This window comes from Carya illinoinensis, chromosome 3 (genome assembly GCF_018687715.1).
Source record: "Carya illinoinensis cultivar Pawnee chromosome 3, C.illinoinensisPawnee_v1, whole genome shotgun sequence".
Taxonomy (NCBI): Eukaryota; Viridiplantae; Streptophyta; class Magnoliopsida; order Fagales; family Juglandaceae; genus Carya; species Carya illinoinensis.
In genome coordinates this window covers 18,538,415-18,561,740 of record NC_056754.1, presented here as the reverse complement: position 1 = coordinate 18,561,740, position 23,326 = coordinate 18,538,415, and the positions used below count along the sequence as shown (strand labels likewise).

The window sequence follows — 23,326 nt, the reverse complement described above, 5'->3', positions numbered from 1 at the left end:
AAAATAAATATGTGCATTGTATAGGAATTGTTTGGTTCAACACGACGAATAGAAAACGTGAAATTGTATATGGGTTTATAAAGAAGCAAATTGGGTCATCTCCTTCTGGGCTGAGGGTGTCTTTGCTTTTGCAAAGGTTGTCTCTTAGACGTGATCTGAAGGGGGTGCATGGAAGGTGAGTTGCAACGATTATGGGTTGGCTTGAGCCTTATAGAACATGAGGAGCAAGTAGTGGTGGTTGATGGGGAAGAAATAGAGAAGTCGTTGGCAAAAGACAAGCTTTGTTTGCTAGCCCTCACTATAGCAAACAAAGTGATTAACAGAGAGGTCTTTAGAACCACTATGTCACGTTTATGAAGACCAGAAGGATGGATGCAGTTTATGGATATGGGGGATAACACGTTCTTGCTTGAATTCCAATATGTAAGAGATAAAAATAAAGTGTTGAATGGTAGGGCGTGGTCTTTTAACAGAATGTTGTTCAGCCTGCAAGAATGTGATTGGCAAACTCCACTATTAGATGTCCAATTCTCTAAAAAATCTTTTTGGATTCAAGCGTACGACATGCCTTTGGTCAGCATGTTTGAAGAGGTGGGGGCAAAGTTAGGTTCTGGTGCAGGAAAAGTGTTGGAAGTGAAGGTTGATGAGAATAGACTTGGTTGGAGCCATTTTTTACGTATTAAGGTGGAAATTGATATTACTAAACCATTAGCAAGAGGAAGACTATTAACTTTGGATCAAAAACATTTGTGGATCCCCTTCAAGCATGAAAGACTCTCTAGTCTCTATTTTCAATGTTGGGTCATCAAACATGAGAGATCATGCAAAGTTGCCAATCCAAATGCTTCCAAAGCTAAGGGGATGAACCAATTTGGTCCATGGTTACGTGCAAGTTAGGCCAAGAATAGCAGTCAGTCCACCAGAGGGTATGGTGGTGCACCCCATCAACCACCACAGCAAGGTGGGAAGCAACAAACCTCTGGTAGGGAGCTTGAAATGGAAAGGTCTGAGATTAAGGCTGAATGTCAGGGCCAGGAGGCCAAGGAAGGTAAGGAGAACACTGATTTTGGGGACCAATCCTCGACTAAAATGGAAGTTTCCTTTATTAGACAGGATGTGATGGAGAACCTAGAAAGGAAAGAAAATGACTTTGACAAGTTGCCTACTGAGAAAGGTGTTGAAGCAAACATGTCCTCTTTTAAACCCTTTTATGATGCTCCAACACACGTTAAGAAAGGCTCAAATAAGAATAGTAAGGCCAAGCTGGGAGAGCAAATTAAGGAGATGATTGGGGTGACTAACATAGATTGTATAGCCGATGAAAATCTTACCTCATCTGTGGGGTCTATTGCCAGGCAAGCCAAATCACTGGATCAATTTTTAGACCATTAGTTGAAGGAGCTAGCCTAATCCATGAAGCAGGCAAAGTGGAAGAGGAGAGCCCGTGAAAAATTATCTAATACAGCCTCTGAAGATCTTACTGAAGTGGCTAGGATCAACACTTCTAATAAAAGAAATGGAGGCATGGTTAGCAAGGAAAATATAGAAGAAAGCTCACCCAAGAAGTAGAAGTTGCTGGCAGTGAAGAGGTAGAGTGCAGAACAACAAGATTTGGTGGTGGCTGCTACAACTATGAATTGTCTAAGGCACTACCGGGAGCTTGGGAACTCTCAAATAGTTAATGAGCTTCACCATTTGGTGAAGAATAAGCTCCAAAAAATAGTCTTCCTTATGAAGATTAAGTGCACCAGAAGTAAAGTTGAAAGAATGCGAAAGGATTAGGACTAGAACATTGTTTTGTGGTTGATAGTTGAGGTCTCAAGGGTGGCATTTCTTTTCTTTGGTATGAAGATTTGAATGTTTCTCTAAGCTCACACTCTCACTATCATATCACCCTTAAACTTTCTATTAAAGGTAAGAGTTTGGTATGGATGTTAACTGGCTTTTATGGTCACCCTGAAACTAGCAGAAAGTAAGGTAGTTGGGAATTGTTGGGGGTATTAAAACAACTAGAAGGGATGGCATGGATTTGTATGGGGGAATTTAATTAGATCTTGCACCAGAAGGAAAAATACGAAGCTGCCTTGAGACCATACAGACAAATGAAGAAGTTTAGACTTGCAACTATTGATTGTGGCTTGAGTGATCTGGGCTATTATGGTGATAGGTTTACTTAATGTAATAACCGTGAGGGTCCTCAGTTCACAAAGGAGAGAATTGACAAAGCTCTTGGTAACTTGGCTTGGCATGAATTGTTCCTAACACAACAGTAAGAATAAAAGTGGCCCAATGTTTTGATCATAGGCCTCTCTTAATCACAATGGACTACCAAGGGTGAGAGACCCATTAGATACGAAGCTAAGTGGGCAAAAATGGAGGAGAGATTGTGGAGTAAGTTTGGCATAGACCATCTTTGAATTCTAACATGTTGTAGAGAATTACTGAAAACATGATCAAATGCAAGACTAAATTGAAGGAATGGAGTAGAGTCAACTTTGGGCAGACCAAGAGAATTATCAATACAAAGATAAAGTAGATTTGTGATCTTCAAAAATCTAATAAAGGGGATTTGAATCATAGCATAAAGGCTTTGCAGATGAAAGTTGATAAGCTACTTGAAGAGGAAGACATCTCATAAAAACATAAGGTCAATCAAAAATGGTTGAGAGAATGTGACAAAAATACAAGATTCTTCCACGAGTGTGTAAACCAAAGAAGGAAGACCAACATAATCAAAAAGATAAGAAGTGAGAATGGCCAAGAGTTCACTTTGACAGAAAATATGGTAGACCAATTCCAAAATTACTTTCAAGATCTTTTCTCCACCTCTAATCCAATGGGGGTGAATGAGTGCCTGAGGACCCTACAAGTAAGTGTAACTAAAGATATGAATGGTAAACTCCTGAAGAAGTTCATAGCTCAAGAAGTGGAGGAGGCTGCTTTCCAGATGAATCCTCTTAGCTAACCAGACCTTATGCAAAGAGGTTTGTGATGCAGCTTTGTATGTCCTAAACTCTCATGGTAGGTTTGATGAAATTAATGAAACATTTATTGTTCTGATACCCAAGAGCAAATCTCCTTCTAAAGTGATAGATTTTAGATGAATCATCCTGTGTAATGTTCTCTCTAAAATTATCTCTAAAACCATTGCAAATAGGTTGGAAAAAATCCTTCCTTGTATTATCTCTTAGACACAATCTGTCTTTGTTCCTGGTAGATTAATTTCTGATAACATTATTATTGTATTTGAGGCCTACATTCCATGAGTAATAAGTAATGTGCAAAGGAGGGTTATATGGCTTTAAAGCTTAACATGAGCAATGCTTATGATTTAATTGAATGAGAATTTCTTCAAGCTACAATGTTAAAGATGGGATTTGCTCAGAGTTGTGTGAGGTTAGTGATGTAATGTATTGCTTATGTTTCTTATTCCAGTATTTTCAATGGCTTGCCTAAATAAGAATTCAAACCTTCCAGAGGTATCAGGCAAGGGGATCCTTTATCCCTTTACATTTTCATTTTATGTGCTGAGGTGTTAAGTTCAAGTTTGACTCATGCATAAAGGCTAAGGTCTATTACAAGGATTCCTATTGCTCGGGGCAAGTTTAGTATCACTCACTTGTTCTTTGCAGATGATAGTTTACTATTCTGTAATGCTAATTCTCTTGAATGGAGTAGATTGATCCACATTCTCAACATTTATGAATGGGCCTTAGGTCAAAAATTGAACAAGGTGAAGACTTCTATTCAGTTCAGTAAAAATACACCCAAACATGTCCAAAATTTGATCCTCAGTATTGCTAGAGTCAGATCTTATGTGGCTTATGAGAAGTATCTTGGATGACCAACTATGGTTAGCAAGTCTCGAGTTAACTCATTCAAGAATATTCTTGATAGAGCTAGAAGTTTGTTAAGTAGCAACAAAATCAAAACCCTCTCTTTAGCAAGCAAGAAAATTTTTCTTAAAGAAGTGGTGCAAGCCTTACCTACTTCTAGCATGAGAGTTTTCAAGCTCCCTTGTAGTCTGCTCAGAAATATTAATAAGGTGATCCAAGATTATTGATGGGGACAATAGGAGGTAGAAAGGAGAATACACTGGATTGCATGGAATTCTATGGACAAATCTAAGATTAATGGAGGCCTTGGATTCAAGGACCTAATGAGTTTTAGCATGGCAATGCTAGCCAAGTAAGGGTGGAGACTGCTGCAGTCCCCTCATTCCCTTGCTCTCAAGTGTTGAAATGGTAATATTTTCCTAAGGTTAACTTTATGGAGGCTAAACCGGGGAGTCAACCATCTTACATATGGAAAAGCATCTTGGCTGCTAGACACTTATTGGAAAAGGATACTTGCTGGAGAGTAGGCAATGAAGGGATGTTCACATATGAAATGATAAATGGATCCCTAGGGCTTATAATCATAGGATCAAAAGTGTTGTCAAAGTCTTAGATGTTGTTGTTAAAGTGATGGAACTTGTTGACCCTGATACCTAGCACTGGAGAATTTCTTTGGTTGATGAAATCTTCAAGTAAGAGGAAGTTGATGCTATAAAGAAAATACCCATAAGTAGCTGTAACAAGCCTGATAGACTAGTTTGGAAAGGGTCAGCATATAGCAAATTTACAATCAGAAGTGCCTACCATTTGCACTCTGAGCTAATGGACCAATTGAAAGGTCAATCTCCTAGCAGTATAGGGAATAGTAAGATATGAGCAACTATTTGGAAGATGAAGACCTCCCCTGCAGTTAAAATTTTTTTGTGGAGAGCTTGTAAAGAAGGCTTGCCTACTATGCTAAATCTGTGTAAGAGGAAAGTGGTGGAGAAGCCTAACTATCCTATATGCATTGAGGGAGTTGAATCAGTTAATCATGCCCTTTGGAGTTGCCCAACTGCACGGGACATTTGGGGTTAGTGCTCAATAAAACTACAAAAAGCTTCTTTCTCAGAGAAGCTTTTCTTGGACTTGATTGAAGATCTATGTAGCTGCTCAAAAATTGAGATCATGGAAGAGATTTTTGTGGTTTCAAATAGGATATGGTACGGAAGGAACATGTAGATTTTTCAAAATGACTTTAAATCTCCTCATTTGGTAGTGGGCTAAGGAGGAGATGCAAATGCTAAAGGAGGTTTGATCCCAACAACTAGAGCATTCCAATTCTGTCAATTTTGTGGTTCAAAGCTAGACTCTACCTCCTCTAAATCAGTTCAAGATTAATTGGGATGCAGTTGTGGACAAGGCTAACTGCAAAGTGGGAGTAGGCATAATAGTTAGGGATGAGAATGGGTTGGTGACTGCAGCTATGAGACAAAACATGTCTTTGTTCCCTAACCCTTTGTTGGCAAAAGTAACTGGATCTCTGAAGCGATCAGGTTTGGTTTACAACTAGGTCTCACCAACATCATATTAGAAGGGAGCTCACTACATATTATTCAAGCAATACAAAGGGAATAAGAGTCCTGATCAGAAGCAGGATTAATTATTAGTGATATCAAGTCTCAGCTACAATCTTATCATCATTGGTATGTTCACCATGTCAAGAGGAACAACAACATGGTTGCTCACTCTCTAGTTAGAAATTCCCTTTCTCTTTCTATCTTTGATGTCATTATAGACATGGAGGAGGCTCCTTTATGTAATATTCATTTGTTATGAGTTTGTTTCTATGAATGAAGAAAACATTTCCTTTAAAAAAAATGCTCTAGCAAAAAGTGGGGAAAGGCAAGGGTTGTTTAGTAAAAATATGGTTGAAAAAGTATGGAAGATGTAAAGAATGTATGTATATATGCCTTGTAAACTATCGAATAAATAAAATAATAAAATAATTTAAAAAGAGAGAATTTGATGTTGAGGTACTGTTGAAATATGTAAATAGTTATTTGTAAATAGTTATTTTGTAAATCTTATAAATAGTTACTTTAGTTGTAAGTTGTTTTTTTTTTAAACGTGTACTGCACATGTACACAGTTTCTTCTTTTATAAGTTCATTTCATTTTAGTTGCGTTACTCTTCACTTTCATAATAATAGTGAATACAATTTTCTCTTAAGAAGAATTCTTAGAGTTTCTTGAATCTTCTTGCACGTTTGGGTGATTGGATCATCCAAGATTAATTTTCCTACATGGTATCAGAAGAACTTTTTTTATTCTTAATGGCTTCTTCTTCTTCTTCTTCTTCTTCTTCTTCTTTTGTGACACTCACTATGAATCTCATAGACGATTCTTTAAGTCCATATTTTCTTCATCATGGCGACAATCCAAGGATTATTCTTGTTTCTCAATTGCTGGAGGGAGATGATTACAATTCTTGAAGCATATCTATGAGGATTGCACTCAAGGTAAAGAACTAACTAGGGTTTATCGATGATAGTTTGAATTTTTCTTTAAATTCCTCTAATCCTCTGCACGATGCTTGACTTCGACGCAATAATATGGTGTTTTCATGGATTCTCAATTCTATCTCGAAGACAATAGTGGCAAGTTGCATTTACATTAATACAACTGGTGTACTTTGGGCTAATCTTAAAGAGAAGTTTTCACAATCAAATGGGCCGCGAATTTTTCAACTTCAGAAGGATATCTCATCTTTACTTCTGGAAGACATGTCTATAAGTGATTACTACACTCAATGGAAAACATTATGGAATGAATTGTTGAATTTTAAACCTTTGTTAAATTATGGATGTGGACCGAATGGTAAATGTGGTGTGTTGAAAGGGTACTAGAATATTAACAACAAGAATATGCGATAAGGTTTCTAATGAGGCTTAACGATACATATTCTCATGTTAGAACCCAAACTCTCTTGCTATCTGCCATCCATAAACATGGTTTTTTCCCTTAATTTTACAAGAGGAATGCCATCACCTTAACATTCATGAAGTTTCCAATTTGGATTCCACTGCTTTGGCTTCTATTAGACAGACATCTAATTCCTAGAAATTTGCTCCAAGATCCAAGTTTTATTCACAAAAATCGAAACCTACTTGTAGCTATTGTGGAATGCAGGATACACAAAAGACAAGTGTTACAAACTACAAGAGTATCCTCCTGGCCACAAGAACACAAAGACTAAAATAAATTCTATTGATAGTAACTCATATGATATTATATCATAGGATAAATAAGTTAGTGAGATACCTTAATTACCATTTACTCAAGAATAATGCCAACAATTACTTTCTTTTCTTGAGATACACAAATCATTTGAAAAAGCTACCTTGGTTATTTAGTAGGTACTACATCTCAGCCAAATCCTCAGTCTTTTTTAATCAATCAGGTAAATCTTGCCTACTATGAATTTTGATCCTTGTTTGTTTTCTGTTAAACAATATCATTCAGATCTTGATATTCCATGGATTATCGACACTGGAGCTATTGATCATATGGTTAGCTCAGTGTCATTTTTCTCCTCCTATACCATTGCTCATTCAACTTTTGTCACACTACCAAATGGCAATAAAGCATCAATTACACACAAAGGAGTTGTTAAAATTTTAGATTCCTTGGTTCTTAACAATGTAATGTGTGTTTCTTCATTTTCCTTTAATCTCTTGTCAGCTAGTCACTTACCCATTCTTCTAATTGTTGCATAATCTTCTTAAACAAATTTTGCTTCATTCAGGACCTATATACATGGAAGACGAATAGTCTAGGTGAAGAAAGAAGTGGTCTTTACTATTTGCTACACAATAAAGTATCGATTTCTAATGTATCTGATTCTAGTATACTTTTTGATGTGCCTTCTATTTGTACATCTGTCAATTTGGATCTATGGCATTATCGCCTAGGTCATCTTTCTTTTCTTCAACAAAGTTTCAGACATAAACTTTTTCCTGTTGTAACTCCTTCAAGACATACAAATTGTGATATGTCATTATGAAAAACAGTCCAGATTAGATTTTCCCAATAATGAATCTCGTACTTTTTGTCATTTTGAAATAATCCATTTTCTACTCCTACACTAGGTGATTTCTATTATTTTTTAACAATTGTTAATGATTTTACAAAATAAAATTGGATATACTTAATGAAAACTAAATTTGAAACTCGGTCCAAACTCATATCTTAAATTGCTATTGTGGCTCACTTCATCCTAACCTTCTTTGAGGCATCCTTTAGAGGTTATGGGTGTCTTCGCCCTTTCCCTTGAGGGTACCTTGGGAAGTTGGGCTTGTCTTAGCCCTTTCTTACAAGCTAACTTGGAAAGCTGGGACTGGCTGTGCCACTCCCTTACTTGAGAAATCCTTCAGGAGACTGTAACCATCTTCACCCCTATCCTCAAGGCTACATTGGCAGGCTATGACCGTCTTCACCCCTTTCTTCAATGCAATCTTGCTCTGCTAGGCCTATTGTTACCTCTTTCCTTAAGGCTGCCTTGGAAATGTGGGGCCAACTTTGCTAAAACAGCCTTCGAGGCATCATTAGAAGGTTGTAGCCATCTTCACCCCATCCCTTGAGGCTGCCTCAGGAAGCTGGGCTAGGCTTCACCCCATTTTCCTCAATGCTACCTTGGGAGGTTGGGGTCAGCTTCACCCCACCTTCCCACAAGGCATCCTATAAGGCTATAGCCACCATCACCTCCCATTCCTCAAGGTTACCTTGGGAAGCTCGGGCCGTCTTCGCCTCAACTTTCCTTTATGCATCATCTGTTGGTTATGGCCATCTTGGCCCTTTCCCTGAAGGCTTCATTGGGAAATTGAAGTAGGTTTCGCTCACTTCCCTTGAGGCAACCTCAGGAAGATGGGGTTGGCTTTGCCCCAGCCTCCTCAGAGGTAGCCTTGGGGATAGTGTGGTCTTCTTTACCCCCTTCCCTTGAAGTCACCTAGGGAAGTTGGGCCTATGTTTGCCATTTTCATCGAGTACCTTGCAAAACTAGGGCCAACTTTGCCTCACCCTCTTTCAAGGCATTCTAGGTAGGTTGTGGATCTCTTCACCCCTTCCCTTGAGGCTACCTCGAGAAGTTGGGTCTAGTTTGCCCAACCCTCCCTCAAGTCTTCCTTGGAAACTATGGCCTGTTGGGCTTTTTGTGTGGGGCCTAGCTTTGTGAAGGTCCAATTTGATGACCCAACCAATAAGTATTTGTTGTATTTTTTGGTGGATTTTCAATGAGGTTTGGTGGGTTTTGATCCGGTTTAGCTCTTAAATTGTTCTGACCTAACCCTTAAGTAGGGTTTACATACTAACTACCCTAATTAGGGTTTCGCCACACACACACACACACACATATCTATTGTAATTTTTGTACGATCGCTCAATGTGTTGCCATACTGTGTATCAGAGTTTCAAGATAATAAAGTTCTCTTTAGCTCTCTAGATGTAAGTACGTTGCCGAACTACGTAAATCTTGTGTACGGGTATGATTAATTTCATTTTTGTTTTACTTTTCATTTTTATCATTCTTAAAAACTGGTATTAAGAGTCAAGCTCGGGTTGAGTTAGAATGATGGCCAAAGAAGAATTGATAATGTTTAGAATCGAAAAGTTTGACGGTACCGATTTCGGATATTAGATGATGTAAATTGAAAATTATCTCTACGAAAAGAGACTTCATCTTCTTTTATTAGGGAAGAAGTTAGATAGCATAGAAGATGTGGATTGGAACCTATTGGATCAACAAGTTCACACAACGTCATCAAGGAAAAGACCATTGTAGATCTTATGCCAATCTTGTCTGATATGTATGAGAAGTCGTCAGCTAATAACATAATGCATCTGATGAAAAAGTTGTTCAATTTGAAAATGGCAAATTGAATAAATTTAACACAATCACAAATCAATTATCATCTGTTGAGATTGAATTTGATGATGAGATTCAAGCATTGATTCTGCAGGCCTCATTATTGAATAGTTGGGAGGTCATGAGAATAACTGTAAGTAATTTTGTCGAGAAAATAAAGTTAAAATATGATGATATCTGAGATTTGATTATATCTAAGACTTGATTCTTACTGAGGAGGTGTGCAGGAGAGATTTTAGTGAAACCACGGATTTAGGTTTTGCCCTTAATATTGATACTTGGGTAAAGGACTTGACAACAACTCAAATAAGGATAGGTTAAAACAGAGAAATAGAGGACGAAACAAGTCAAGCTTTGGGAGCTTGCAATAATTGTGGCAAGACATGTCACTTAAAACAAAACTGCAAAGATCCAAAGAAAATTGAGAATGATGCTGCAAACGTGGTGACTGAAGAAGTGCAGATGCTCTACTTCTTGCAATTCACTTTGCAGAAAGTCAAACATGTTCCCAAGCTGAAGAAGAACCTGATCTCTATGGGATAGCTGGATGATGGAGGTCATTCGATAGTTTTTTCGGTTGGTTTTATTGAAGCTCACAAAAAGAGCTATGGTCCTGGCTCGTGGTTAGGAGTGAGCACTGACTTAATCGAAGCTAGATTTCCTTAAATCTGACCATGACTTCGACTCCGATTTGTTGGAGTGGAGTTAGATTTGGGCTTTCAGCTTTGGGTTTTTTTTTTAGTTTCATATTTAGCCCATTTTAAAAAATAATTTTTCGTGGGTTTTCAATTTTCAATTTTTTCAAAAATAAATTAAAATCATTCACTGCTAATTTATTTATATACTAGTATCTAACTTATTTTTATATTAGACTTATACTATAGTGTCTAATTACATGTTATCTTATTATAGTATTACATATTATTTTTAGTGTCTAATTACATATTATTATACTATAGTATTACATGTTATTATATTATACTAGTGTCTAACTTATTTTTACACTAAACTTATTTATAGTATCTAATTACAAGTTATTATACTTTAGGAAATTAGTATTATGTGTTATAAACTTATTATATTAGACTTAATAGTTATTTCTATACTAGTGTCTAATCTGTTTCTATACAAGACTTCTACTATAGTGTCTAATTATATGTTATTATATTAATGTCTAACTTATTTCTAAATTAATTATATATTAGACTTTCTAATATCTAATTACATATTATTATACTTTAATAAATTAGTGTATGTGTTGTTAACATATTATATGTACTAGATTTATTTAAACACTAGTGTCTAACTTATTTCTATACTTGATTATGTATGGCAGTAATACTATTATATTTACATATACTAAACTATCATTAATCTATTTATATTATAATATAAATATATTGTTTTGTAATAATTAACTCATACTAGTATATTATTAAATTTAACTATATAAGTTCTGATTATATAATTATATAACTATACTAGTATATATGATATATATATATAGATAAATACATATTTTTATAATATATACACAATATCGAAGTCAGATTCAGAGTCGAAGTTGAAGGGTAAAGTTGAAGTTGGAGTATAAAGTCGAAGTCGGATTGGATCGGAGTTGGTCCAACAATATCTTTGACTCCAACTTCGAGCTAGAGCAGAGTTGGATTTGGAATCGAATTTTGGATTTTTTATCAGCCCTACTCGTAATCAAAAAACCAATACTGTGTTTATGACATCGGGATCAAACGACATGATTGCTATTACTGAAACTGAGAACAATGCAGAGTTGTGGTCCCGCAAACTTGGTCGTATGAGTCAAAATGGGATGAAGGAAGTCCTGTCAAAGGGGAAGCTGCCAAAACCAAACTAAGTTGGTTTGTAAGAGCTACAGATTCATCTCCTCACGAGTATGAGTTTGTAAGCCTGAATGAAGTTTTTGATATTATAGTGCAGAGTAGAAGTATGAGAAATAGGAAGAGTGAGTCTAGTGCACGCATTTTTATTGTTCCACAGTCAAATTCAAAACCATCTATACCTACAATTGTTATTCATAAGTCGTCCAAGACTATAAGACTTCCACAACGGTTTTCACCCACCTTGAATTATATTTTGATGGTGGTGAGTCGTAGAGTTATGATGAAACTTTGAGAGATGAGAATTCGAGCAAGTGAGAGTTAGCAATGAAAGATAAGATGGACTCTTTGTTAGGGAATCAAATTTCAGAGTTGACTGAACTTCCAGCAGGGAAGCAGTTTTTGCACAATAAGTGGTTATATAGATTAAAGCTTGAGCATGATGGCAAGAAAATGTATAAAGCTAGACTTCTTGTGAAAAGAGTTTCAATAGAAGAGAGGTATTGACTACTTTGAAATTTTCTCTCCAATTGTACAAATTACAATAATCAAGTCAGTACTAGGTATGATGGTTTCAGAAAATTTACATCATGAATAGTTAGATGTGAAAACAATATTTTCCATGATGATTTGGAAGAAGACATCTATATGCATTAGTTAGATGAGTTCACAATACAAGGAATAAAGAATCTGGTTTGCAAACTGAAGAAAAAAGCATGTGTGGTCTAAAGCAAGACCCAAGGTAGTGATACATAAAATTTGATGACTCCATGTGCAGTTTAGAGTACACTAGATGTCAAGCAAACCACTGTTACTATGTTAGGTATTTGACAATTCCTATATCATTATATTGTTGTATGTGGATGACATGCTTATTGCAAAATCTAGTATTGAGGAGATAAACAATATGAAGAAATGATTGTCAAAACAACTTGCAATGAAGGATTTGGAAACTGCAAAGCAAACTTTCAAAAGCAGAGTATGTTAAAAGATTCATCACCAGGTTTAATATGGACAAATCCAAACTAGTAGGCACACTATTGAGAAGTCATTTTAGATTTAACAAGGATCAATCACCAAAGCCAGAGGAGGAGCATGATTATATTAGTAAGGTATCCTATGTCTCAGCTTTTGGTTCTCAAATGTTTGCTATCTTCTGTACAAACCAACATTACTTATGTAGTGGGAGTTGTGAGTAGGTAAATGAGTGATCTAGGAAAGCAGAATTGGGATTAATGGTACAACCAGTCCGATTCAATTCGATTTTGTACAATTTTTGGATCTGAACTGGTTACACTGATTTTGTATTTTCAAGAACCAATTCAGCATCGATTACCCTCATAAATTGGTACTTCATATTTTACCCGTTCAGTCTGTTTTTTAGTTTTAGTACAACTATATTTTTATAAGTTAGAGCGATTTAATATAGTATTAGTATTACTATATAAAAGTGATTTAATATAGTACTAGTATTAATATTAAATCGCTAGGTATTAGTATAGTATAGTACTAGTATAGTATTAATATTTCTATATAAATGTGATTTAATATTAATAAATTATACTGATTTAATATAGTATTAGTATTAACATACATTATACTAATGTATACCAATTAATTAAAGTGAAATGTAATTACTATACTAATATATATTAGTATTACTAATGTATTATGCATTTATTGAATGATTTAAAGGAATATATTGAGAATTTATTGGGTCTAAAAATGTAATTAATATATATTTTATATTAATAACATATGATAAAAAAATATTCATGTTTAATATTATAATTTTAAATTATAAATTACAAAACAAAATTATTTCATATATAATTATATATAAAAATTATATATATAATATTTTATCTAATATTAACAATTAGTTATATATATAAACACGAGTCAGTCCGATCTAGTCTTGAAAATCCTAAAACCAGAACCGGACCAATTCCATTTGGTTTGTAGAATTATGGTACCGGTCTAAGCTAGTTTTCTAATTTTTCGGTTTGAACTTTCACCCATAATTGGGAGGTAGTAGGGCGGATTATGAGGTACTTGAGGAGTTTTTTAGATACATGTCTTTGCTCTGCTGGAGGAAGTATGAGATTGCAGCATTATGTTAATGTTGATTTAGCTAGTGATATTGATAGTTGGTAGTGTACTAGTCCGGTTCAATCGAACTTTGGACATTTTGAAGAATTGAATTGATATCCATCAATTTTAGAAATTTAAGAATCGATACCGGATCGATTAACTACTGAAACCGAAACTTTCAATTTTTTCAATTTCGGTTCGATTTTTCAATTTTACGGATAAATAAAATCATATTCCAAAATAATTTTAGCAAGAGATTGACCCACATCTCCCATTTTAAAATTTTTGGCTGAAAAATTATAAAATTAGAATTTATATGTTGATATCAAAATTTAGATGTTATATTAAAAATATAATATTAATTTATGTTAAATCATCAATCAAATGTTATATTAAAACTTTTAAGATTAATTTTATATGTAATTTTATATTATAAGATTAATTGTCATAAATAATAAAATTAAAATTCAATATTATATTAATTAACAATTTATCATATAATATATGTAATATAATATAATATAAAAATTAAAAGTTTAAAAATATTTACTGGTCCGATTCGGTTCTAACTGATTTTTAAAATATGAAAACTGGTTACGGACTAGACTGGTTACGAATTGAACACGCTGGTTCGGTACAGTTCGACTTTGTTTATCGATTTTTTTTTTTACACCCCTAATAGTCGGAAGAGTACTATAGGTTTTGTATACAATTTGGATGATATTGTTGTGTCTTGGGGCTCAAACTTGCAAAAGACTTTTGCTCTGTCTATCACAGAAGTTGGGTATGTTGTTGTATCTGAAGCCTCAAAAGAGATGATTTGGTTACTGAGTTTCTTGGAGTAGTAGGGTAAGAAAAATGAGAATGGTAGTCTCTATTGTGATAGTTAGATTGCCATATTCTTTATCAAGAATCTAACATCTCATTCTATGACCAAACATATTAAGACATAGGAAAATTTTATACATCATACTACCTTTTCACTTGCATCCTACTAAGAAAGATGTAACACATTTATTACTATTCAATAATTATTTATTGCATACTTCTTTATTATCAAATGATGATAAATGTGTCACACCATATATAATAGGATGCAAGTGAGATTGTGGTGTGGTGTATAACGTTATTTCCCTGCAGATATGTTGACTAAATGTATATATAAATTGAAGAGAAATAAATGATGACTAATAGAAAATAAAGAATAGAAAATAATTGAAAGATAAAATACTTGACTCGATTTAAAATTTATTCGTTAAATTAAAGATAAAATTTTAAATTTAAGAAATTTTTAGCGAGGCTCACGATGAATCTAAGATGAAAATGAGCGATGGTCGTACCCACCACTCAAAATTTGGAAGAATTTTCATGTATGATTTGAGCAAATCAATGGTTCGTGAGTGTTCCAATTTCCGGCTGCGACTACCGTATGCATCTTTTGCCAGGGACAAATGCTATTGTCTCTAACGGCCAACGCCTACAAAACGACGCACCCATAATTAAAATGACTAAAAAATAGCAGTAGAAACACAGTTGTCCCTAACGGCCAACGCCTACCAAGACGACGCACCCATAATTAAAACGACTCACAAATAGCAGTAGAAACACAGATGTTCCAAATGGCCAACGCCTGCAAGATGACGCACCCATAATTAAAAGAGAAATGCTATTTGCACACGGCGTCGCGTACCCTTCGCGTACACGCCGTCCACGTAGTACGATTAATGAAACGGTGCGTTGCTCACCGCATCGAGGATTCCCCCGGGCCTTATCGTTCTGCCTCCCCTCTTCCTTCACGTATTGACATTCAACGAAACTTGGCTTGTGCAACCAGCATTTACTTTTTTCCTTTTTCTTTCTTCTCGCAAGTTACCCGCAAGACATAAACTACAGAGGAAACCTTACAAGGATTTCTTTTGGTTAATATCACCTCAAAATTTGAAAAACAAAGAAGAAACAAACAAATACAAATAAATATCTGAAACGTAAAATTACAATTTAACCTCACGAAAACAGTCGGGCAAAGCAGACTCTCTTCCTATGACATAATCATCTCTATGAGCCTTCCACAGAGCTTGCATCAATTCTCTCCCTCTCAAGCCCTGCGACGTGAAATCAGCAAAAGCTCTTCTGCTTAAGAAAAGAGTTTTGTACAGCCCCTTGAAAACTCGCATTGCAGCAACCATCTTGTCCATATTTCCAAAATATGTTGCCACGTAAGAATCACTATTAATAGACACGTGATAATCCAATGCAGCTTTCATGTTCCCATGCATGCTTGTGAAATCCTCACCACTAAGGAGGCTAGACTTAGTGACTACATTAGTGTAAACAGATGTTAAACCTTCAATTTCTATAAGCCCATCCCCGGCTGCCAGATATATAGTTGTGTTTGTCGGGATGGAAAGTGCTTGAAGTATGAAGGCCATCTCATTAGGCGTAAGGGGACACTTCCCCCGTTTTCTCCAAATGCAGGCCAACTCTCCAGTCCACGGTTTTCTATCTCCTTGTGCTGCCTCAATGGTTTTGTTGGAGGCTGAAGAAAGACCCGAGTATTGGCATTGGCTGTAAGCTACCATGTCCGGTTCAAAGCGAAGGTGAAGCGAGATAAAAGGTTTGGGTATAGCTTCTAGAAGCTCAGAGGCTTTCTTCTCCAAGGATCTTGTGAGGCGTAAATCCATTGAAACCAGGTCGTGCGAAACCCATTTCAAAACTAGAAATTTCCTGCACCTTCACGCTGCAGAAAAACCCATTTCGTAACCCAAATCGGTAGAAAACGATTCCGACCGCACAAACCAGTTCTCCTGCCCAGCAACCACACTCCTGTCATCGTCGAATCCGAAGCCACTACATGACTCTGATCTCTAGCTGCATTTCTTCTCCAACGAAATGCTTGCGCATGTATACGAAACATGAAGCCGGTTTTAGAAGAGAGAAGAAGGAGATGATTTCGTTCTTACCTGCAGTGTTCAATCCGCACCGATTTTACGAAAGTCTATTAAAGAGTACAGGAAAATTGCTGCACACTGTTTCATTAATGTCCACGTGGGACCCGTGTACGTGTCGTATCCCCTTCGGCGTGTGCAACCAGCATTTCTCTAATTAAAACGACTGAAAAATAGTGAAAAATAGTAGTAGAAAGTTAGAAACACAGACCCAATAGAAGAACAAGGCGCAAAGGCGGAATCGCTGATTTTCAAGACAATATTAACATAGAGGCGGAAGAGTTGGCGACGTACGTACATGTCGCGTTGTCCACACTCACTGTCGGTTGAATGCTCCAAATTTACAATCATAACCTCTGATTACACTCTCGCCCGCAAATCATGCTCCGATTACAACACAAGTCAGATCAGAACACCCAATTAGTTGGATTCATTTTCATGGGAATTGCTTCTCCCACGGAAGTTGGGTGGCCAACTGTGAGTTTTTGTTTTTATTTTTATTTTTATTTATTTTAAAAAAAAATATTTTTATAAACACAACAAAGAGACAAATTTTTTTTTACCTATTCAGCAAGTGTGTCGTTAGCCTCTTTTTGTGGGAATAGCACTATCTCATTTTCATTATTAAATGGGTGTGAGGCACGTTCTTTATGCATACGTATACATGAAAAAATACAATTTTTTTAATTTTTAATTTTTTTAATATTTTTTAACATAAAAAAATACAGGTAATTATACAAAAATATATATAAAATTAAATTTATAAGATGATATGATTTTATATATTATTAGATTTATTTTATAATAAAATTAATTTTTTAATCTAATATATTATATCAAGTCACATCAATTTATATATTTATTTTTATATAATTTTGCTATATGAAATATTCCTTTATATAATCTCTTTTTGTAGATATGTATATTGAAAAATGAAATATCCTCTTTGAAGTCCAGGCTCCTAGTTAATTGCGGGCTTGAATTAATATAATAACAATAATAATAATACTCAGAAAGTACATAAAAACAAGTATTTCTCTCTTTTTGGGTACCTTCACGAATATAGATGTAACATGACCATGGTTGCTTGGCCCCATTAGTCTTATTAGTTGCGGTACTAGATGGAGTTTCTGGTGGAAATTAAGGGAAACAATTCAAAATCTAAAAATTAAAAAAAAAAAAAAACTATTAATACATCTGAATCATAGAATGGAAAATAAAATACAGAGGAGGAAGATTCGATCTAGCTCTTTTTGCCCTCCTCACCCCCTTCCTCCATGTATGATTTCTTTCTTCTATCGGCATTAGCAAACAGACAAGTGACCAGGAAACACGTGGCGTATATACCGTGAATCTTCCAGTTGGTCTGGGGCGGTTGGTGCAGCACCATTCTGTGAAACACCGCCATGTAGTAATGCAACCCAACCGCTAAACCCACTAACGTCTGGACCAGGCCCATTAACCTCGAGCCCAGCCCACACTCAGTCGAGAAGACGAGGATCAGGTACATCAAGAGCAGCAGCAGATAGAGAACGTATCCTAGCGTTTGCAGCACTTGTAGGCAAATGTACGTGGAATGCGAAGTAGCGTAAAAGAACCTCAGTGGCTCGAGCCCCGTGACCAGGGAGGAGAGACAAAGAATGGTGAAGTAGATGGAGAGGTATACTTGGACGAAGATCAAGAGCTTTTGGAGAGAGAAATAAGCTTTAATCCTATTGAAAACGAGAGAGACTAAGACCAAAGGGACGAATATGAAAACACAAGAAACCAAGGCGGCAATGGAGGGTGCATATTTGTTGCCGACAAGGGGTTTGAACCCCTTCGTGATTTCTTTGTTGGCTTTCGTGAGGTAAAGTTTGGATGTGGTTGAGAATTTCTCAAGGTCCGGAATCAAAGTCTGCTGGAACTTGGTGGGTAAATCTGTTAAATCTGTGAATCCCGAAACCAGACCATCTTCGTCATCAATCCAGCTGGGTTGTGTTTGTTTCTTTGTCTTTTGTTGGTTGGCTTTTTTATCTGCTTTCTGGTCCTTGTTTGGTTTTTCGGATTCATGCTCATTGATGTTCTTCTCTAGATAGGTTTGGATGTCTTTGGTGGAGGCGAGTTTGGTTGTTTTGTCCTTGGGTATGCTTATTTTGAGTAGATCCGAGGATTTCGTCATGGAAGATGAAGTGGGTAATTTGGTAGAGTTTGTGGCTTTCGATGTGGAATTTAGCTTTTTGATCTTGGAGGTGGAACTGACCTTCTTGAGTTCTATCTCAGAGAGAACAATGGATGCTGCTTTTGTAGAATTTGTACTTTTGGTAAGCTTGGTTTGGGTTTTGCTGGACAAGCCGAGTTTGTCGAGTTTGGTTTGGTTTTTCGAGGACAGGCCAGGCTTTATGAGCTTGGTCTGGTTCTTGGTGGATAGACTGGTGGTTTTCTTTTTTGGCTGGTCATCTTCTTCTTCTATTTCCAACATTCTTCTTCTACCAAGCAACCTTTTGCTCTGGAGCTGAGATTCTGAGCAGGCACAAAAGAGAACAGAAGTAAAGAGGAACAACACAAGATAGAGCAGAAATACCTTTCTGAGACTGAGATAAGGTCGGCTAGCCATTTCTGAAATCGAATATATTGCGCCTTGAAGTTGAATGAGGGGGATTCAAAGATAAGACAGACTTTGGATTTGATCCAGAGTTATACGCAGAGAGAGAGAGAGAGAGAGAGAGAGAGAGAGAGAGATAACAAGAGGAGTGGGTCTGTAACTGGTGCATTTATAGAAGGCAAAGAACTTAATGCAAGGAGGTAGGAGATCAAGACTTGATAGCGAAAATACTAGAACGGCTGAAAGAAATGAGAGACCGGTCACATGCATGGTGCAAATAGGCACTGTAGAATTGCCATATACCTACGCGGCTTTACCGGCCCCCCTGTTTCTGTCTAATCAATGCGTTAATCTGTGTTTAGTATTAAATACTTAACGTTCAAACAATGGTTTCGGAGGCAAAAAAATTACAGTCAAATTATTCCATCGAAAACAAAAAAGGTCATCCATTCAGCATTCTATCGTTAAGAATATGAAATTATTAATGGGGTAGGCATGAACCCATTTTAAGTTTTGCAAATTATCTTCTTCTCCTAGTGGTATTAGAACTTCAGAATGTAGGAAAAAGTTAGGTCAATATATATGGAAAGAAAAAATTTATACAGATATTCCTTACGCATTTAATTAATGTGATTATTTATGTTATTTTTTTAATAAAAAATAATTATTTTGATTAATTACATCAGTGAAATACATATTGAATATGCAAAATCGATTGTATGTACATACATAGCAGAACTCATATATATGAAAAATCGGGCTATCAATTCAATCTATAATAATAAGTTTCAAAATTAATTTGACTCTTTGAGGTTAAGACTGTTATATAATATGGCGGTGGGAATATTGGTAGGCCGGGTTACAATTTATAATTTTATTGTTTGATACCTTATTTATGATTTGACTTAAAATTTTTATTGCTATTGGCATTCCTAATCAAATTATGATCTTTTGGTTACACATCACCAACCTATTAATTTTTGAGATCACATTCTGCAATTAGGCAATCGAGATTGGAAGTCTGCATGCAGACCCGTGAATCAAACAGATCAGAATGATACTCTAAATCTAAAAACATACTGGAATATTCTATCAACCAACGTTTGATAGATTTGAGAACAACAAGAAGTTAACAACAAAACAAGTTGTACCATTTGGAAAAGGAAGGGGAAAAAAGGCAAAACAAAAGAAAAGAGAACTAGGGAACACTAGGATAACAAAACAGCCACTAATAGATTGAAGGAATTTACCCTTGACTTTGTATAAAATCACTTGTATAGTTGTATTCACAAAAGATCATGAATGGCTTTATTCATAGATTACAACATTGTGATGTCTTCCCATTTACAATGTATTGATTTCAATAAGCTGGTTTATCATCATCTGCATTAGTTTTAATCAAATTATACGAAATTCTCTAAACAAAGAAAGCTCAAAGTCATAGGGTCGTCGACTTATCTCTAAAGCATGGGACCGAAGACTTTGAGAAATGTCTGCATACCCAAAGAACCAAGCAAAGCAAAGAAATGCACTAATAAAGGAGTGGAAACCAGCATTCAGATTGCGACCAACCAGCAGTTTAGGCCATTGCATTGCAATTTAAAATGCCATTTGACTTAAATCCATGTCACAATATATAATATGATCATACCCTTATCCCAAGACAAGAACTCAAAAAAAAAAAAAAGTACAAACTTAGGGGCTATGTGCCGTTTGACTCGGTGTCTGACTCACCGTCGTCTTAATTCCAAGCCATCGGCTTCATGATCATGATCTGGCAAGCATGACATGCTGTGAGCCTGTGCGGGAGACCTAGAGTTGAAATACTTGACTTTTGGTGCATCCACAACTACTAAATTTATGAAATTTTGCTTTGAAAAAAATAATTAATATAATACTACTACAGCTCTGTTTGGTAGACCGCAACCCTAGTAGATGCTGCCCACGTCGCATATATGAGACTTGGGGACCCACCAGATGTGGGGGATCCAAGGCTGTAGGGCCCTCCTTAACATTGTGTCAACAATCCATGTCATGGTTTCTGGCTTGATCTGCAGGAAGAGTTACATCCACAGCCACAATATTCTTACTGTGGAGCACGCCGGTGTGGAAATTTATGCCCAAGGCTGGTTAGAATCTGAAAGTCCCGCATCGCCTTTGTAAGTATGCAGACAATCCTCTATATATAATTGTCTTTTGGCTCTTTTGGTTTCTCTGACTTTAACTCAAAGATCATCTTGTAATTCCGTGCCGACCGGTAAAAAGGTTCCCCCACTGCAATCATTAAGAGACTTTTGGATTTTAACCAAACGAATGTTCTGTCGTTTGTGTTCCCATTGGATGTGATTTTGATCTGTCTTGGACCGATGAAAGAAATATAAAGACTGGTGGGACATTCATTATAAGCAGCAATGTTTTCGAGTAATGAGAGTAGACCAACAATGTGGTAGGAATAGTATTGCCCACCATCTTGGGTTGTGTAATTATTAAGGCTGAGAAGATACCAATATAATAGTTCAAAGTGTCAATCATGAGCCTAATAAAAATACAGTACTATACAATATTGTTGTTGTATAAAAAAAAAAACAGTGATTGAATGTTATCTTTTTCAACTTGTTAGGAAGTAGTCAGTGCATGGCTGTTCATTCTATATATGTTTCAGTGGGTGAAAAGTAGGCTAGAAATATAAGATGCATCTCTTGAAAGGTGAATAGTATACATGTGACTTCAAACACTAGATGGCAAATTACTAAGCAAAATTAATGAATCCCTACCTATGAGACTATCACTTTATTGATTGGTAATACCATTCAGTACCAGCCGATGAATGAAAAGGATAGGAAATAGCTTTGAATACGAACCTTCATCAATTAGGATTGGGACCATTGATATTCTGTCTCCCACTATATATATAGTGTTAAGATATTGAGGTTTTTAGACTAAATATGGGTTAAGGAAATAGAGTCACCTCATATTTGTTTAAAGAGAAAAGGATTCACCTCACATTTCTTTTCTAATGAAGAGTGCATGGCAATAATCCGAGATCGTATTTATACCATGAGGTTGGTTAATTTTTGGCGACAACGATACTGCTCGAACTTCACCTCAGAGAGTTGCTTTAGATGAGACAATTGGTGGCATAAATCAGTCATTATCTGTGTCATCAGCCCAAGAAATCCATCTTTTCTCATTGTGCTTCCACTCCCAAACTCTATCCCAACTCAAAACCACTTCATATATATCAGGCCTTGCAAACTGAAGGAAGTGTACGCGCGTGAATATTTTTGCTTTGCAGCTAGGGAACCTGTCGGGGAAGCACATGAAGCGATCGATATGTCAAGGAGATAAAAAAGGCAACGAAGAAAAAGATGGACTTATTTCTAAATATCTTTATTTAAAAGCATGAAACTTTAATGACCAGGAAGTACAGTCTCACTTCAATGTTCTAAAATGGCTGATGTATTTTTATATATGTGTACATGTGGGGAAGTCAAGGAGAAAATATAGAACAAATTAAAATATTAGATTAATATAGAATATAGAACAAATTGAAGGACGCGTCTCTATCCCTCACATGTCAAGTTGTGTAGGAATGTATTAAGCAACAATTTTATTATTCTTTAAAATCCATATAAGAACGATTATATATCTCGTATTTTAAGCTAAAAAATTTGTTGTTAGACTCTCTCAAAATAAGTCAGTAATGAATTGAGCAGACAGATCGAGCTGTACCGACAGATTCCAAACAAATGAGGAAATTTCCTAGCACAACTTGCGAGGTGGCATTTTAATTTTTTTTTTTTTGTTAAACAAGAGAGGAAAAAAGATGGGGTGAGAGAGGCTCGAACTCTCGACCTCAGGATCACTCAGAAGCTATGAGACCTACGCGCTAGCCAACTGCGCCACCACCCCATCGGTGCTGTAAAGTCTGTCGTATGGTAATTTCACCACTATTCTCGAGAAACATATCCCTCTGCGAACTAATATCACCCTCTTCACAATGCAAAGTTCCATGTTTGAACCCTTCTTTGTTAGATCACTGGCATTGGTTTGAGAAGTCCATGCATCTTTAAAATTTGATGAATATAGATAAAATTGACCTGCATTGAA

The 23,326-nt window shown here is 36.0% G+C and overlaps 2 protein-coding genes and 1 non-coding gene across 3 annotated transcripts; all 3 read right to left on the bottom strand.

The window, feature by feature from the left end:
• Nucleotides 1–15,678: 15,678 nt before the first annotated feature.
• On the bottom strand, nucleotides 15,679–16,368 carry LOC122304576 (O-fucosyltransferase 13-like). Its single transcript, XM_043116839.1, has one exon. It carries the CDS (start codon nucleotides 16,366–16,368, stop codon nucleotides 15,679–15,681), a length of 690 nt encoding a protein of 229 aa, XP_042972773.1.
• Nucleotides 16,369–17,649: 1,281 nt separating this feature from the next.
• On the bottom strand, nucleotides 17,650–19,407 carry LOC122303611. Its single transcript, XM_043115455.1, has one exon. It carries the CDS (start codon nucleotides 19,226–19,228, stop codon nucleotides 17,876–17,878), a length of 1,353 nt encoding a protein of 450 aa, XP_042971389.1. The 5' UTR covers nucleotides 19,229–19,407; the 3' UTR covers nucleotides 17,650–17,875.
• A 3,636-nt stretch (nucleotides 19,408–23,043) lies between these two features.
• Nucleotides 23,044–23,128, bottom strand: TRNAM-CAU. The gene is given in 2 exon segments: nucleotides 23,044–23,079; nucleotides 23,091–23,128. It is a non-coding gene; the product is annotated as a tRNA-Met (tRNA).
• Nucleotides 23,129–23,326: the final 198 nt, after the last annotated feature.